Consider the following 19,443-nt stretch of genomic DNA (forward strand, 5'->3'; position numbering starts at 1 on the left):
ACTCAGGTGACAGCAGATGCTGTCGAGGATGTGGAGAAAGAGGAACACCCCTCCATTGTTGGTGGGATTGCAGACTGGTACAACCACTCTGGAAATCAGTCTGGAGGTTCCTCAGAAAATTGGACATTGCACTACCTGAGGATCCAGCTATACCTCTCCTGGGCATATACCCAAAAGATGCTCCAACATATAACAAAGACACGTGCTCCACTATGTTTATAACAGCCTTATTTATAATAGCCCGAAGCTGGATAGAACCCATCTGCCCTTCAACAGAGGAATGGATACAGAAAATGTGGTACATCTACACAATGGAGTACTACTCAGCTATCAAAAACAATGACTTCATGAAATTCCTAGGCAAATGGAATGAACTAGAAAATACCATCCTGAGTAAGGTATCCCAATCACTGAAAAATACACTTGGCATACACTCATTGATAAGTGGATACTAGCTCAAAAGTTCGAATTACCCAGATCACAGAATTATCCACAGATCACAGGAAGCTCAAGAAGGATGAACAAAATGTGGATGCTCCCATTCCTTCTTAAAAGGGAAAAATATCCATAGAAGGGATATGGAAGCAAAGTTTAGAGCAGCGACTGAAGGAATGGCCACTCAGAGCCTGCCCCATATGTGGCCCATATATATACAGCCATCAAAACTAGATAAGATTGATGAAGCTAAAAAATGCGTGCTGATATAGATCTCTCCTGAGAGACACATCCAGAGCATGTCCAATACAGAGGTCAATGCTAGCAGCAAACCACTGAACTGAGAACAGGACCCCCTTGGGGGATTAGAGGAGGGATTGAAAGAGTTGAGGAGCTTGCAACCCCATAAGAACAACAATGCCAACCAACCAGAGCTTCCAGGGACTAAACCACTACCAAAAGACTATACATGGACTGACCCAGGGCTCCAACTGCATATGAAGAAGAGAATAGCCTTGTTGGGGCACCAGTAGAAGGGGAAGCCCTTGGTCCTGCCACGGTTGGACCCCCAGTGCAGGGGAATATGGGGGTACAGTAAGGGGGATGAATGGGGGGAGGGGATAGGGAGCTTATGGACAGGAAACCAGGAAAGGGAATAGCATTTGAAATGTAAGTAAAGAAATAAAAAAAAAGAAAGAAAAGACAAACAAACAAACAAACAAAAAACCCTGTTCTCCAAAGAATTTGGCTTACAGGGTCACAGTCACAGATGTGAATTTGACCATCAAATTATCAAAGAACTTTTAGAAAGATCTATTTCCAAAGTAGCTCTGCTTTCAGACCTGAAGCTGACCTTAAGTGAGTTTCTGGAGTCTCTGAACTCAGGATGCTGTGAGGCAGCATTCATATACATGTGCATTTGCTTAGCAAGAAATGATCATGAGATTTTCCAAAGAGGCCTATGGCTTAAAGACACTGACACTGTGATCTGTAACTTGCCTAATTCCCACACAACATGAAATAAAGTTTAAAGTGACAATAAGTCAGAAATTATTGGGGGCAATTATCATGCTACATACATTTTTTAAGAATGCAATGTGTGACAGGAACTTACTTTATTCCTTAAGAACGCCGAGTAAATGCAGCATGCCTTAGCTAGCAGAGGGAGCTGGGGAGGGCTGAAGCTCAGAAGCTCAAATGTAAGGTCAAATCCCAGGCCAACCACACCAGCTCTGTGTTCCCCAGCGAGTTTGGAGGCCTTTAGGGGCCTCCTACTTTCTATTCTTGACAAGGGAAGATGCTCCAAGAATAAGGCAGGCTTAGCTGAGACTCTCAGTACCTTCTATTCATTCACAGTAATTATTGTTACTAAAATGCTATTTTACACACACATGTCTTAGTCAGGGTTTCTATTCCTGCACAAACATCATGACCAAGAAGCAAGTTGGGGAGGGAAGGGTTTATTCAGCTTACACTTCCACATTGCTGTTCATCACCAAAGGAAGTCAGGACTGGGACTCAAGCAGGTCAGGAAGCAGAAGCTGATGCAGAGGCCATGGAGGGATGTTACTTACTGGCTTGCTTCCCCTGGCTTGCTCAGCTTGCTGTCTGATAGAACCTAAGACTACCAGCCCAGGGACGGCATCACTCACAGTGGGCTGAGCCCTTCCCCCTTGATCATTAGTTGAGAAAATGCCTTACAGCTGGGTCTCATGGAGGCATTTTCTCAATTGAAGCTCCTTTCTCTGTGATTAACTCCAGCTTGTGTCAAGTTAACACACAAAACTAGCCAGTACAATTGACCCCTTGTCAACTTGACACGCAAACAACACATCATAAGTAAGCCTCAACCCTTACTTTCTTATTCATCCCTAAGATCTAAATATCTTTAAGAGTCCCACAGTCTTTACATATTAAAAGATCAATCCCTTTAAAACAGCCCACATCTTTTAAAATTGAAAGTCTTTAAAATTCAAAGTCTCTTAACTGTGGACTCCACTAAAATACTTTTACTTCAAGATGGGAAAATATCAGGGCACAGCCATAATCAAAAGCGAAATCAAACTCCAACCATCCCATGTCTGGGATCCACTCACGATCTTCTGGGCTCCTCCAAGGGCTTAGGTCCCTTCTCCAGCTCTGCCCTTTGTAGCACACACCTTGTCTTCTGGGCTCCAGATGCCCGTTCTCCACTGCTGCTGCTGTTCTTGGTGGTCATCTCATGGTACTGGCATCTCCAAAACACTGCTGTCTTCCGCTGCAGCTAGGCTTCACCAATAATAGCCTCTCACAGGCTCTCTTCATGGTGCCAAGCCTCAACTACCTTGCATGACCCCCTCAGTCCTGGGCCATCAATTGCAACTGAGGCTGCACCTTCACCAATGGCCTTCCATGGCCTCTCACAGTGCCCAGCCCTCAACTGCTCTTCATGACCCCTTCCTGCCTTCAAAACCAGTACCACCTGGGTGACTTTCCTTACATATTACCAAGTACAACTGCAGCACCAGGTACAACCTTGGCTATCTCTGGAACACAGCATCTTTGTGCTCTTAGAAAACACTTCCCAGAAGACTTCACCTCAGTAATCCTGGTCTTTTCTTAATCACCACTAGTTTCTTAGCTCCAGCTGACCAGCATCAATAGCCCCAGTAACTCAAAGGTTTGCTTTAGTAGTTCTGGTATCTTGTTAATCACACTTGATTCTTCAGCCCCAGCTAATCAAAAACACAGAATCGTCACAATCAAAACAGCAACATCCCTGACAAGAGTCTTTAATCTTCCCTCTGAAATTTCACAAGCCAGGCCTCCATCTTCTGCACTGTTCTCAACATTATCTTCCAAGCTCCTACAGAAGCTCTTAACATCTCAGTGGTTCTTCTAGCTCAAAGTTCCAAAGTTCTTCTACAGTCCTCCCCAAAACATGGTCAGGTTGTCAAATTCTGGTACCAATTTGTCTTAGTCAGGGTTTCTATTCCTGCACAAACATCATGACCAAGAAGCAAGTTGGGGAGGAAAGAGTTTATTTAGCTTACACTTCCACATTGCTGTTCATCACCAAAGGAAGTCAGGACTGGAATTCAAGCAAGCCAGTAAGTAACATCCCTCCCTGGCCTCTGCATCAGCTCCTGCTTCCTGACCTGCTTGAGTTCCAGTCCTGACTTTCTCTAGCGAAGTGTGCAGGAATAGAAACCCTAAGAATACATAACCCTATGTTTGGTGCTAAATAAGTGAAAGACATATTAATAGATTATCATGAATTTAAGATATTTTACCATATTTCTATAAACCTAGGCCAGCTATCTTACCAAAGTGTCTACATTTATGAGTGTAAGTTAGTTAAGGCCACATTACAAGAATAATTCTCTTAGTACAGGGCTAGTATCTTAGTGTCTTTCTCTGCTGCTGAGATGAAACATGACCAAAACCAACACTGGGTAAGAGCTGGGTTACAGATTCCAGTCCATCGTTGAGAGTGGCTGAGACAAGAACCTACCCTGTGCAGGAATGTAAGCAGAGACCATGGGGAGGGCTGCTCATTAGCTTCCTCTGCCTGCTTTCTTATACAGCCTAGGACCACCTGCCTAGGGGTGGCACCACCCACAGTGGGCTAGACCCTCCATATCAATTATTGATGAAGAAAATGCCCCCACAGACTAGCCTACAGGCCAATCCGAAAGTCAGATCCTCAGTTAAGGCTCTCTCTTCACAGCGGGCTCTAATTGGTGGCAAGTTGCAACAAGCCAGAAGAATGAGTATTGCTTCAGTTCTAAGTCTTTTTTGAGCTATTATATTTGTAAAGACTGTGAGTTCATAGCTTTATTTTCTCGTAAAGAACAAATACAAAATAAAAAAAAAAAGGATTAAACTCTGTCTTGAAATAACTGAAATTAATTCACCAAAACTGAAGTATCATTGAGTGAATAAGCATTTCAAAGGAAGAAAAGAAATTACAGTATTCTTATTCAGTTAGTCATTCAAGATGAAGATTTTATTGCATTTTTTTTTATAAGAACCCAAACCAACTATATGCTAAAAACGCTATCTGGGGTATCCTTATTCTTTTATGATGTTTGCACAATTAGTTCTTTTAAGCTGCCACATCTGCAGACAGGCAGGGAAAGCAGGTATGCAGATAAAGGTGGACAAATGAACCAGTGAGATAGAAACAGGATCACTCTCACTGCTTCTAAAGGTAAAGCTCAGAAATTACAGCCCAAAGGTGACCGCATTCAGTGAAGCCGTCAAAGTATGGGTTCTGACCCTGCAAATGCTGTAATAATTAGAGAGAAGAGGGACCTTCCCCAGAGAGCATATTTTGAAACACTTATGGCTCAGACCAATCTCATTTTAAGAAAATGGAATGTAAAAATGTTAATTACCAAACAGGAGGAATCATATGCTGCTCTGTAAGACTGCCTGCCTGAACAAAAAAAAAAAAAAAAAAAAAAAAGAACAAAAAAAAAGACTGCCTGCCTGACCCTCTTAACCCACATTAAAAGTCTCGGTAAATCTGCCATGTACTTTAGTAAGTAGAAGAAAAAGAAAATGTTGCAAAATGTACTCTGCATCAATGATGCTTCAGTTTTAAATTAACTTCAGTAATTTCAAGATAGAGTTTAATTCCTTTTTTAAAGTACATTTTTTAGTACATGTTTTTAAGTACTTTTTTTTTTTTTAGTTATATAGTATCTCAAAATCCTAAAAAAATATACTTTGGAGTTTTACTACATTTTGAAATGAAGTCTATAATAATAATTATGATACTATAATTATATAAAAGTTTCAAAGATGCTATTTGTGCTTTTTAAGGCAAAATTTTTGAAGACTCTCTAAAGATGAAAGAGGATCATCTAAATAACAAACTAAGCCTTGTAGTTTGTAGCAGTAAGGGATTTGTGCAACTGGAACAAAGTTACCTTCACAGACTGCAAGATGCTGGTCCCCTGCTCAGTGTCAATTTTACAGCTATCGCACTCAATATTCTGCACGCTCACAGAGCCAGCCCCTGATGACTCGATATTTAAATCTAGAAGCAAAAGCAGAAAAGAAGAAAAAGGTCAGTTCCTAGGCCTCGGGGTATTTTAATGTTCCCTAGATTCCCAGATCCTCAGGGATTCGCTGCAGCACTGAGTCGGAGATCAGTATGGTTTCTTTCTGAAAACAAGAGGTCTTTCCTAAGGCAGCAGGGTGGAAGGCAGGGCCTCTCTGGCAGTTTAGAGATCATAGCTCCTGGCTTGTATCATCAAGAGAGGCAATACCACAGGTGGGAATGAAGGCACTGAGACAGCCATCCTCGTAGGCAGGTGCTCTAGTCTCCTAGGGAGTATCGTGGAAACCCCATGCCACCAAAAGAACACACAGAAATGAATAAGGATACAACAGCAAGCTAACAAGTCATCGAAAGTCAGCTGAGTCGGCTAGCCTTGTCCTGTCATCCCCTTAATTTAAAGAACAATAGAGTGGATCAGTGTGTGATCAGATCAGTCTACTTTAGCCTTTCACAGCCCCAACATGGAAATATTACCACGCAACTATATCACATGGAATAACCAGAGACACTTTTAAAAACTGAGTAATAAGGATTAAAGCCACAAGAGTGTGGATAAATAGAAGTGCATTTAAAAGAAAATTTGGAAAAAAGGGATCAACAGGTGGTCTTCTTGACTGCAATTTAAAGTGTCACCTGAGATATCTCTTTATAAAAACAAAATGATTGCATGGTGTTGTGGTGCATGCCTTCTATCTCGGCATTTAGGAGGCAGAGGCAGGGGGATCTCTGAGTCCAAAGTCAGCCTAGCCTACACTGAGTTCCAGGACAGCCAGGGCTCTGTAAAGAGACGGTCTCAAACAAGACAGACAAACAGCAATAGCAAAGACTAAAAAGTGACGATGAGTATGCAATGCATTGATATTAATGATCCCCTTACGCTGGAGTACAGAGACCTACACTATTGTCCTGCTAACTCGGTGTGATAAAACGCTGACCAAAACCATTTGGTGAAGGAAAGGTTCATCTCCCAACTTACAGTCCATCACGCAGGAAAGTCAGGCACAAACTGAAGAAGGATCAGAGGAACACCGTCTTGCTCGCCATGAGTCTCTCAGCTTGACTTTTTCTTTTTAATGCAACCCAGGACCAACCTGTGTGATTGGGCCTTCCCTAATCAATCATTAATCAATGCTTCTCGATTAATGCAGATTTGCCTACAGGTCAATCTGATGAAGGCATTTTCTCATTGAGGTTCCCTCTCCCAGGTGACTCTAGCTTGTGTCAAGCTGACAAACTAACTAGCACAATTATGTTCCCCCAAAGCAAGTGATTGGGACCCAATGCTACAATTTTAATTGTTACAGTATGAATTTCCTCAACTGCACCACAATGGGTTAAATGAGCAACAATACACTCGAGAGGAAAAGAGAGTACAAAAGCCAAACACTGATACAAACAGAACTGCCCAACTGAGTCCTGTCACTAGCAAGAAACAAGGCAGACCTGACAACTATACGGACAAGGAAGGGATCTGAAGCACTTGCTCTTTGGGAAGTAGGAGAGGCAATTAAGGCTCGAAGCAGCAGCAGTAATGGGACACCCACTGGGTCACTCTATCACAAGCTGGAGGAACAAACACCAATACGATCAGCTATGTAGATCTGAGGGGCCGATGGAATCGAGGCACTACACTGGGAACAGGCCTCTCGCCCTGAAAAGCAGCAATGAGGTGATTTGGGAGAGCCAGCAGGGGTAATATCCATCTCCCAGGAGCTGTTTTAAGTTTTGCTTCCCTTTCCTTTGATACCCAGCTTACTCTGCACCGTGGTAAAAACCCAACAGCACCTTCAGATTACTATATTTTGGAGGTATGGTCTCTTATCCATTTAGGCTAGTTGGGAGTTGAGACGAAATAAAGCACAATTAACGGCTGAGCCATTCCAGTCAGCTCCAATCCTAGCCCTGCCTATTGTATTTAAGGTGGAAAGGCATCTAAGAAAGCAAATTTCATAACGCCACCATGCACGGGGCCTTTTGTTTGTTCAGTTACACTGTGTGTCTTCTGATACTTCCTTCATTTCTTCGTCCTCATCTGAAGTGGGGACAAACGCATCCACCCTACTACGTGACAGTGAGGGTTAATAAAAAGAACCTTATAAGAGGTAAATGGTGCTATTGGTATCAACAGCAACACCACCCTTCAGTTCCAAGAAGAATGAGAGCCTCGAGAAACCTTTCTAGAAAAATATGTGTGCTCAGCAGTTTGCATCTGGGAAATAATGGGACGCAGACACCTAAGAAACGTTTTGCAGGTACCATAATTAATTTTCCCAGGCAGCCTTAAATATGTGTCTTGCTTCAAAGTTTGTTATTCCCAGAGAATTTACTCATGCCTACATGAATACACATACTTTCCTGGGAGCCTGTTGGAAAGCAAGTATTTTTTCCTACGTTAGCTGGACGCCTCTATACATAGAGTTGACTAGGGACCAGAGCCCCAAGATGTGGACTACCAAACCACTGGATAGTTATCAGGAAACCTCAACGCTGAACGATGCTAATGGCTGTGACAAAAAAGAACATGGGGCTCCACAATGTAATTAGATTCAGATTGTTCCAATACAAGCTTCCATTCAGTTTTAATTTTCCTCCGGAATCGGGAATCTAACGCTTAAACACTACTCAGGAACCCAGGAGTGTGGCTTTAGAAAAGAGATCCCCGGAAAGGGCCAACTAGGTGAGACGGTATTTTGCGACCCAAACCCGTTTTCACATCACTTGCCAAATTTGACGGGTGCGTTCACCTCCACCGACGCCTCGGGATCAATGTCGTCTGACAGAATGGCCATCTCCTGCAGAGCAGCGTCATACTTGACCTGCAGGCTGTCTAGGCCACGCGTCCCGCTCCCCACGCCGCTCACCGCCACTAGCACGCGGTCGCCGTCCGGGTGCGCGAGGGGATCCAGGGGCCTCACGGACAGGTGGCATGGGAGCCGCGCCCTCAGCCGCCCAAACGGGCTCACCCTCAGCGTCCACTCCCTCAGATCCCCGCGTGCCAGGCCGGCCCCAGGGTTCGCGGGCACCGAGCCCCGCCGCTCGGCCCCACCGGAGCCGCATGTCCGGGCCCCCAGAGCTCCGAACAAGGCGCCCGCCCGCACCCGGGACGCGCAAGGAGGGAGGCGGCCGAACATGCTCTCCCTCGGAACCCTTCAGCCTCGGCTCGCGGGTCCTGAGACAGCCCGAAACACGAGCTGCCTCGGGCCAGTCAGAAAGGCGACCGTAAGCACGGTTCCGCTGAGGAAGAACGAGCCAAGTCCCAGCACAGCACTTAACGACTTAAATCTCAGCCTCAAAACGATGCCGGTAGGAAAATTAAAACGTCAAAGCGTCCTGTTGAAGCCCTGACCCTGACTAGCCACCTATTTCCGCCCCTTTGGCGGAGGCCGTCGGGAGATGTAGTTTTAAAGGAGCCAAACATTGAGGGGTTCTGGTAGCTTTGAAACTACATATCCCATGAGACAATGCGACGAATAGGCAGAGTGACAAGAGCCGATTGGTAGAGAAGTCCCTGTTGCGTTCCTGTTGCTTCAAGCCCATTGGCCAAGAGATCAGAGAAAGAAAAAAAAAAAACCTTAATCTAACTGACCAATGGAAAGGTAATATTTCAGCTGTGTGGTTACTTTGGATACGGAGAACGCGACTCTGGAGAGGGTGGAGTTTTGAAGTGAGACCCCAGAGACCAAAACACACGGAGAAAAATAAGAATCAGGACAAAAAGAAAGGGTAAGAAGCACCATGTTTATAGATGGGAATTAGATTCAAAGTTAGGAATACCCTCTTTAGATGGCTAGAACCAAACATCACCAAACTAATGTGGGTCCCTTGGAATAGAGAATCCCCCTAGCAAGAGAGGATAGACACATTCTGTTGTTTCCTCCCTTCTCAGCCCTTTAAGGAAACTACCTCTTAGAAAATACTAGATTGGAAAAGTGTTAGAATCCTGGCTCTTTCTTAATTGTAAGTGACCTTAGGTCAGTCATTGGTTGCCTTAGGGTCTTAACTGTTTGCATGTAAAATGACGTTTTTCTTGCATCGTGTTAAAGGTTTCTTTTTTCTTTTTTCCCACAAGTATCAAATGAAACAATGGACAACAAAGATGTACGGTCTACAAAACGATTAAAGTATTTTAGGAATGACATATTTCTAAGTTGCTAAGAGATTTGGAGACAATTGAACTTGTTTAGAGAGCAATCTAGAGCTCTTTCCCTGCAACTGATCCTTGGCCTTAGTGATAAAATAAAATCTCTCTCTCTCTCTCTCTCTCTCTCTCTCTCTCTCTCTCTCTCTCTCTCTCTCTCTCTCTCTCTCCCTCTCTTCCTCCTCTCTAAGATAATAAGACATGTTAGGAGATGTCAGATTATTTTCATGGCCTTAGTTTTGATATATAGACTGTGCTAAATAACTCTAGAAGTTAACTCTTTTCTGTTTATTATTCAGTAGGCAGTAAAGATAATGGAAAATGTGGGCTGTGGACATGATTTCATCCATACTTGCCTACTCTTCTCCCCCTTTCTCCACAGTCTTCAAATAATTCCCTAATTCCCTCACATACAGATTTAACTAATTCTAAGTCTAATGTGGTGGTGTTCACTTGTAGTTTTTCGGAATTTGGGAAGTCTAAGCAGGAGGATCTCAGATCTGAGGTCCACCTGGACTATATACTGAGAGCTCTGTCTCAAATAGAGTACAAAATAAATAAATAAAATGATACCTTTAAAGATTGGAACTCTCAGCCAAACATGTGACCCTCTCAATTCTTGGAACCTAGAATGATAGAGCGATAGGTATAAAGTCCTTGCCAGTGTCCGTGTTATTCTCTTAGTGACGACTATGGTAGTGGTGATGGCACTGTGGCAGCCCAGCCCTTCTGTCAGCCGTCTGAGAAACCCCCTGTCCTTAAGGACTTCCACTGAGGAAAAACCTACTCTTGACTCTGCAGGAAAAAAAATGTTGGGAGAAGCTAGTGTGAAAGAGGGTTGATTCAAAAGAGATTCTAAACACAGGTTTAAGCAGCACCGGGGTTGGTAGGGGTGACTGCTCACTCAGGGAGAGAAAGAGTCATATCCAAGAGCACAGGTGTAAACCTCTCAGGCTCTCTTGAGCTTGCCCTTAAGCGCCTTGGCAGAAGTCTTACAGATTCATTCTTTTAATGACTCTCAAGTTATGCCTCAAAGGATTTCTAGGAAACTTCTTTAAAACCTTTTCCCTCCCCCTTTTCAATAAGTGTGATTATAGGATAGCTCTAGAGATGTCTTGGATTGGATGGCAATGCTAAAATAAAACCATGTGTCACAAGAATTATAAAAGGGATTAAGACATGTCCTTTACTGGAAATAGGGTTTTTGGTAAGATTTCTAGAAAATTCCTGGTGTATAGCTGGGAAAGAAGAAAGGCCACATATGTTTAGGTCTTACATGTGATTCCTTGCTCCTTCAACAACCTAAGTTGGAAATATCACTATAAAAGAGATAGTGACTTTCTATTGGTGACCATCATAGATAATATTGTTTCTGCTGGTGACAAGCACTGCCAGGCTCTAGAATGAAGGCTTCTTTCCTTCTCAGGTCTCCATCGTTTCCTGTGTTTGCCTCCTGCCTCAGGAGGCTATAACACAGATCTCATGATAAGCAGGAGCCCACTCAGTGAGTCACGCCATTGGCTTGGGTTCCATGTGGACGTATATACTCAGATTAGTCTTCAAATTAGCTTTTTATGAAAACACAGAGACATACTTTTTGACGTTTGAAAAAGGCACGAGCAAGTTGAAACTGCACTCTGATTTGCTGTGGAAGTGCTGTATATATTTGGACTAAATATGCACCCTTAATAAATTACCCTGTTTCTATAGTAATTTTTCCTTTTCTGAGAAAGATTAAATGAATAGAATTGGCCACTGAGCCATAATGATATCTGTGACATAGTCATTATTCCATCACTTCCGAATAAAGAAACTAAAACTTGTTGAAGAATTACCTTCCTGGTTTTACGAGGTTGGAACCTGGAAATCTGATGGGGAGTAAGAATGGTGTAAGACATTAACGTTACTAACGCCCGACAAGCTGACAAGTATCAGATTCGTCTACATGTAAGTGTCTGATAGAGTTTTCACAGCCTGCTCCCACGCATTGTCTCACTGTTAAGAAGGACTTATTCTTCTCCCTGCACGACAGCTGAAGAAACAGATTGAGAAACATAAGATGAAGCTGTTATGGCCCCTAAAACCGGGTTTTGAGGGATGAAGGCGTCAAATTACAAACGTACGAGTTTTTTGTTTGTTTGTTTGTTTGTTTGTTTAATAGGACTGCTTATTATTAGCTATTTCTCTGCTGGGTGAGGCCAATTTAAGCCAGATTAGAGTATATTAAATGCAGGTTTATTGGAAAGCTGCTCTTGGGCGGGCAAGTTCATTGGCCCCAAGAAAGGAGGCCAGGGAAGTCCATGGGAAGGGAGAGAGAGAAGAAGGGGGAGAGAGAAAGAAAGAGCACAGAAGAGAGAGAGAAGGACAGCAAGGAAACCTAAATGCCAGGATTATATAGGGAGGAGCCCTTAGGGGAAGGATAGCACAGCCCCTGGGCTGGCAAGTTCAGGTTGGAGGCAGGGTACGCCAGGTGGGGACTGAGGGATGCTGGGAGAACCTGGAGGCCAGATCTGCTTTGATATGTAAAATATCAAATGTAAAATATAAGGCCTCAGTCCCTTGTCCTGAGGTCTGAAACCACACACTTAGAGTTTGAGAGCTTATTACTCCCCAATAAGAGAGTAATACTTAAATAAATTTTATATTTGTAATATCATATAGCAATTAAAAAATATCCTGAAATAATCCATAATATAATATTGGGTAAAATAGCACATACTAACCTTTATGCATAGTCCGATCTCAATTCTGTAGCAACAATAATAAATTTAGTATAGAATCATATCACAGAAACAATTCTGGAAGGACGTACACCACTTTATAAATGACGGTTATCTCCGAGCAGTGAGGTGGGACGATTACATCTTTTGCGTGTTATCAGCAGTGATCACGTTTGGCATCTTTACTAGGGAGAAACAGTAAGGACTTCTTCCTCTGTATTGACCCCCAAGGCTGTCTCAGAAATTCAGGGAACTTCTTAGCATACAAATATAAGTGCAAGTGTGTGGAGTATTTCCTACCAAATCAATGTGGGAGCTGGTGACTTTTATTATTGCTTTACGTTCAATTTACAGACAGCAGAGGGCATAAGAGTTTTCCGAAGAAAAAGTAGAGGATTAAGTAGCTCAGTTAAAGGGATGAAGGCTATGAGACCGTGCTCACTTCTGAATTACAATCAACGTTAAAACATACCGTCTGCAGTTTCTGCTATTCTCACGAGACAGTGATACACTCAAACCACTAATAGCTATCTCTCCTGAGAAGTATAGAGTGAATATGTAGGTAGACCCATTGAAATCACCATGGGCAACCATCCCTGTGATGTTTCACAGAGCTCGCTGGCTAACTTGAAACTTCAGGGGAAGCATTTGGATCTCCCAGGCAACCACAAAGGTGGCCGCAGATTTTTCAGATGCCCCTTTGAAGATGTTTAACTCCCAATGTACTTTTTATTTGAGAGATACTATATTTTAAATGATTTTTTTTCCTATAAGTATTGGGAGGACCAGACGGTCGCTTTGAAATGTTACTGTGGTGATATCTCACAGTAATTGGGCCTCTAAATCCTGAACCATTTTTCATTCCTGGATGAACTTTGATTGTATTATCTTTTCTGTATAAGTTGGTGGATTCAACTAATGGTTTAATGAGAGTTTGTGTATTTCATGTTTATGTGAGTTATTAGTCTGAAATTTTCTTTGACATCTTTTCTTCTTTTAGGTAACAGGGTAAATTAGGGGAGAAGTGTACTGTGTACACTTTTCTCTTTCTGAGAGCATTAATTGGTAATGTGGTTTGGTTTTGTTTTTCTCAAAAATAAATATCCTTTCTTGTTTGTTTTTTTGTTGTTTTCTTGTTTTGTTTTTAGATTTATTTCTACTTTAGTGCTCTATGTACTACTTTAGTGCTGTATGTATATTGGCAGGCCAGAAGCAGGCATCAGTCCTCATTCTAGATGGCTGTGAGCCACTATGTGGTTGCTGGGATTTGAACTCAGCACCTTTGGAAGAGTAGCCAGTGCTCTTAACCACTGACCTATCTCTTCAGCTAAGTCTGCTTTCTTTATGTGAGTCTTCAATTTATAAACACAGTCTCTCCTTATTTTCTTTCTCATTTGCTCAGCTCTTATCTGGATATGTGTGAAATTTGCATTCCTTATGCGTGCACCTTAGCTGTGTTTGTATGCTGTGAGTTTTTCTCTCATTCTGGAGGATGTGCTCGAATCTGGGTTCATATCTGCCGATTCTTTCCTAATTTTAGCCAATCTTGTATTTAACGTCCCGAAAGGGTTTCCTTATTTTTTAATTAGATTTATTTTATGTGTATGAATGCTTTGCTTGAATGTGTGTCTGCGCTGCACACCACATGCGTGCCTAGAGCCTGCAGAGCTCAGAAGAGGATGTCAGATCCCCGGAAACTGTCATGGATGCTGGAAATCCAATGCTGGTTCTCTGCAAAAGCAACAAGTTGCTTAATGGCTGGGTCATCTCTCTAGCCCCACATTTTCTTCCTCATGCCCGTGTCTTCATCGTTAGGGGGTTGATTTGGTTCCTTTACAAATCTACTTTCTCTTTAAAATTGCTCTGTGCCTTGTAGTTCCTTTCTGCCTCAGTTTTGCCTCTTTGAACTATTTTGAAATTTATTTATGGTGCGTTCAGCATGCACACTGCTGTTTCCCTTTCACCATTCCTCCTCCTCCGGGGCTTTATTTCCTATCGTGGCCTCTAAATCTCTTATTGATCTCTCTTCTCCAGGAGTTCAATGTTGAGGCGCTCCGTTCACAGCTAAGTCGGGATGCTTCCCTCCCGGCTGGTGAAGAACAGCTTCATCCTAAGGCTTGTAATCTTGTAGTCATGGGAAAGTCTTTAATTTTTCACCATCTCATTTGTCTTTAGGTTTTACCTCTTTAACATAAGCTGGCTCATTCATACAGGAAATGAGTATAAACTATAAGGTACAAGGAACCGAATAAGGAAATGAACATATTTTTGCAATTTCGTTGTGTTTTTCGTTTCCCTTGTTTATCTTATACCTTTCCTGTGGGCTAAACTGAAAGCCACGAGGACCAAAAGACTTCTCAGATGGAGAAAAAGGAGGGAAATCCCTGTTTGTTTTTATTCTGTCGGCCACAAGGCCAGCTCCACTCAGATTTGCCCTGGCATTGTCAGGTCGCACGGACACCAGAATATGAGACATTGAGCCTTTAATAGAGAAAGGGGTGGAGCGAGGATGTAGGGGATGCCCGTGGTCCCTAAGTGACAGCATAATGTAAGATTATGATAGAATCTAGTCTCTCAAGTTCAAAGAAACCACAAAAAGCTAGAAAGAAAGTACAGGGGAATTTTATATGAGAAGACTTGGGAAAATGATCCTTGATTTTACATTTGATCTCGGCAAAAAAAAAAAAAAAAAAATGGCCTTCACCTCTACATAAGCATGGAAGTCAGCCAAAAATTTAGTTAAGACTTGGAGAAATTGACAGCAATAAAACACCAAGCTGTCAAAAGAGCAATGCCAGTGGGAGTGTGCCGGAGAGCTCAGGGTGTTGAGAAGAGATCTGTCCTGTATCCTGATCTCTACACAGCTCAGCACTCCATAGATGGTAGAGAGCTGTAGATGGAGAGTGCTTTTACCCTGTGTAAATGTGAATAGTGAGCCCTAGGAACCACCCACAGACAGACAGCCCCGTCTGATCTGTGAAGCAGAAGACTTGGTGGTGAATTCTGTTGAACATTTTAAGAAAAGAAAAAAAAAAATCATACCTACAAAAACTCTTCCAAAAGTTAGAAGAGGGGTTGGGGATTTAGCTCAGTGGTAGAGCGCAAGGCCCTGAGTTCGGTCCCCAGCTACGAGAAAAAAAAAAAAGAAAAAAGAAAAAAAAAAGTTAGAAGAGAATCCTTCCAAACTCACTTTAGGAGGCCTGCATTGTCCTGTGAGGGGACGCATGGGATCTGAGACAGGGTCTCTCTGTGTCGTCTTGGCTGGCCTGGAACTCACTATGTAAACCAGGTTGTCCTTGAACTCTCAGATTACAGAAATCCATCTGCCTCTGCCTCCAGAGTGCTAGGATTAAAAGCCCTTGCCCACAACCATCTCACCTGCATTGTGTTTTTAACAAAACCAGACAAAGATATTGTCAGAAACAAAACAAAACAAAACAAAACCCCCTGCAGAACAATGTTCCCCTCACACACGGAAACACAGGGTCAAAGCATGTGAGGAAGCCTAGTCTATCCAAATGAGGATCAGTCCTAAAATGTAAGGTTAAGTTTATCAGACGTATTTAGTACTGTAACAACAAAAACAGCCTGAAGGGCAGATTTATCTTGACTCATGGTTTCAGGGGTCACTTAGTTTGTTTCCATGGTCACTTGGTTTTGTTGTTCTGAGCCATCATCACACCATGGGAACCATAGCGCTAAGTTTTAGAAGATTATAGGAGACAATCCAAATGCGGGAGGATGCTGAGGATATCTTAGGTAGTGCTCAAAACACATGATACATAAAATAAACAATGTATCTCATTAAAAGGAAAACTGATCTTTGAAAGACAGCAGAAAGAGAAGTAAATCTAACACAGGAAAAAGTTGCAAAAGGCAAGTTCTGTAAAGGACTATTATCCAAAACATGCAAAAGATTTAAAACTCAGTAACAGATTTTAAAAGCAACCCAATATCCTTAACAGACATCCTACTAAGGAAAATGTGGAGATAAGAAATACCGAGTTGAAAATATGTACAGCATAAACAATTAATTTATGTAAATTAAAACTGCAAGCCACTTCAACAATCCCTAGAATGTCTACAGCTAGAAATCCTGACAATACCAAGTGTTGGCAAGGGTACAGCATCTCAGGAACCCTTGCTTGCTGCTAAGTTTCACTGTAAAAGGGTGTGACCATATCTGAAACCAATTTGCAGTTTCCCAGAAAATTAAATAAATATTACCTTATTACCCAAGACAGAGGTATATATAGTCATACGAAGAAGACTCACCCTGTAATGTTATTAGCAACTTTATTTGTGCTAACCTAAACCTTGAAACACATGAAATGTCTTTCAACTGGTAAATGAGAAGTAAATTGTAGTGTATGTCTGCAGTAGAATCGAATCCAGCAAGAAATTAACACAGAAGCCAAACATGTCTATGCTTCTGTCTTACTTTAGGAAACAGTAGCAAAGTAGTGCAGATATGGTCACTTCTACATCACAGGAGGAATTTTCCTTGGTCGTGACAGCTGGAAGTCCAGTATGAGAGAACCAGCATAACCACGTTCAAATGAGGCCCTGCTGAACAGCAGGCTACGTACACTTTGTGTCCCTGTGTGTCAGAAGGAGAATTAAGTAGCACTCTGTCCTCTTCTCTGCTGGCTCAAAGGCACCAGTCCCAGTCATGGCCTGGTATTCCAACTGGCCCTACCTCCAATACCACCAATTAGAGTTAGATTTTAACATAAATGGCAGCATGTGGCTGGCGTGTAGCATCCATTTCATAGCAGAGCCGAGTGGGATGAGGAGCTCGTAGGAAAGGACACAGGAGAAAACTTTAGAGCAATGGGAAGGTCTTGGTAGTGACTGGGTTACAGTCACTATCTGTAAGAGCTCATCACATTATACACTTATCAGTGTGATTTTTATCATGCACAGTTGTATATCAGTAAAATTGACTACAGAACTTCATTCCTGATATTCTTTTCCTCTCTTGTTTCTGGACATGAGACCTCAGGTTTTGGTCATTACCACTATGGTTCTGATGAGTGTTTGGTGTTGGTCCCTCCAGAGACAGACATCTGACTGAGTCTCGGGAGGGCATGGTATCTATCCTCCTCTGGGAGTTCTACATCCCCATCTGGTCTCAACTGTACAGTTCCCAAAGCTCCTTTACTAGTCGCTCATGTCATACCTTAAAGAATTCTTAGGGTTTTATTTTCCCTACCAAACTCAGTATCTGTCTCTCACCACTCTATGACCGCTCCGTGTCTCTGCCCCTCCTCATCCGGGTCTCTTTGCTCATCATCTCAGTGGATAAGAGTGGTGATACCTTGTTGCTGTTCCCAAATTTCCTCATCAGCACATTGATATTCTTAAATGCCTGAGCTCTAAACTGTTTCCTTCTTTAAGATAAGGTTCTGGGTTGATATGGTACTCTGAGGGAGCTGTGTGAGACATTTTTCTCATCACCAACTGAGAAATGTATTTTTATTTAATATAATTTATCCAAATATTCATACAAATTTATTCTATTTAAATATTTATTTTATTTAGCTTTGTTATTTAGATATTTTATTTAGATTTGTGCTATTTAAATATTTTCTTTAGATTTATGTCATTTAAATATTTTATCCAGATTTTGTTATTTACATGTTTTATTTAGATTTATGTTATTTAAATATTTATTTAGATTTATGTTAATTAAATATTTAGATTTGTGTTATTTGAATGTTTTATCTAGATTTGCATTGTTTAAATATTTTGTTTAGATTTGTGTTATTTGAATATTTATTTTATTTAGGTTTGTGTTATTTAGACATTTTTATTTAAATTTATTTTACTTAAGTATTTGTTTTTATTTAAATTTGTTTTATTTATTTTATTTTCTTTTTCTTCTTCCAACGCAAAGGTAGGAAAACTGATTTGGTAAAATATTGTTTTAATCCTGTAATTGATAAGCCTTTGTCTTCTAGAGCAACTAGCTTAGGTAAGTGACTCTGTGGAGGAAGACTAATGTGGAGTTTCACTTCCGGTGCATTGAAACAGGAAATGCTTACTTAACCAAAAAGAGAGACTGTGAAATACATAGACTTGGGAGGGGAAACTTGACCTACTTCACGTGCTGTGCATGGTGGCTCTTCACTGACTTGGAGTTGACTAAGGACATTTTGAAGGCTGTCTTGCTCACTTTCTTTTTCTTCAATATCCAATGTCCTACACAATTCTAATCCTATGTTTTAGATCTTATGGTGTACTATGGAGAGCAAACCTCCCATTGTAGTTTGTTCTGCATTCACACTAATACCGGATTAGAGCTCTGTGTTAAACTCCTGGACAGGACCAGCTCACAGAGCTTGTGTACCCAAGACAAAAGAACCGGCCAGTGGTGGGTGGACGCTCACGGTTATGGTGGAGTGGCTGCTATGCTCTGGACTGAGGCTTCACAGGCATCGCTCCATTTCAGGTCATCACTGTCAACCCCTTTAGCAGCTGATGGGACAGCTAGAGGTTCAAGATTTTACTTAGGTCACACAGGACTCTGAACTTCAAATAACAGTTTCCATGCCTGGAGACCAATTTAAAGTGGTGACCCCCAGGCCGTGTCGGGGATTGGGGGAGGAGAAGAAAAAGGAGGTGGAGTGGAAGGAGGAGGAGGAGGGCAAAGAAGAGTAGGAGGAAAAGGAGGAGAAGGGAGAGGAAGAGGAGGAGGGGGGGAAGGAAGAGGAGGAGGGGAAGGAAGATGAGGAGGGGAAGGAAAAGGAGGAGGGAAAGGAAGAGGAGGAAAAAGAAGAAGAGGAGGAAGAAGAAGAAGGAGGGGGGGAGAAAGAGGAGGGAGTAGTCATCTATTGCAAAAGCCTAAGAAGAAAGGGCTTTTCCAAGACCATTGGGGGAATCTTTAAACACTTTATGTATGTGTGCCTAGTGAGTTAATGGGTGCACATGCATGCAGGTCTCTGTAGAGGTCAGAAGATGGGGAGTATATTCCTTGGAACTGGAATTAGAGGACATTGGGAACTACTTGATGTAGGTGCTAGGAGCACAACCCAGGTCTTCTTCAATAGCAGTTAAGTGCTCTTTACTGCTGAGCTATCTTTCCAGATCTATGGAGA

The 19,443-nt window shown here is 42.1% G+C and overlaps 2 protein-coding genes across 8 annotated transcripts in view; one reads left to right on the forward strand and one right to left on the reverse strand.

The window, feature by feature from the left end:
• Fam185a (family with sequence similarity 185, member A) overlaps positions 1–8,867 on the reverse strand; it is a 55,400-nt gene extending 46,533 nt beyond the window's left edge. For both annotated transcript variants that reach the window (NR_172647.1, NM_001395612.1), the window contains 2 exon segments: positions 5,352–5,461; positions 8,208–8,867. Coding sequence is in view for 1 of the 2 variants with exons in the window: in NM_001395612.1 (NP_001382541.1) it covers positions 5,352–5,461; positions 8,208–8,616 (519 nt within the window). In the remaining variant the exon portion in view is untranslated.
• The window catches only part of Ccdc146 (coiled-coil domain containing 146), a 144,842-nt gene continuing 134,064 nt past the window's right edge, over positions 8,666–19,443 (forward strand). For 3 of the 6 annotated variants that reach the window (XM_087658550.1, XM_087658551.1, XM_087658552.1), the window contains exon 1: positions 9,036–9,208. The gene's annotated coding sequence lies outside the window, so the exon portion shown is untranslated. 6 annotated transcript variants of the gene reach the window in all.

The sequence above is a fragment of the Rattus norvegicus genome, chromosome 4, assembly GCF_021556685.1.
Source record: "Rattus norvegicus strain SHRSP/BbbUtx chromosome 4, alternate assembly SHRSP_T2T, whole genome shotgun sequence".
NCBI lineage: Eukaryota > Metazoa > Chordata > Mammalia > Rodentia > Muridae > Rattus > Rattus norvegicus.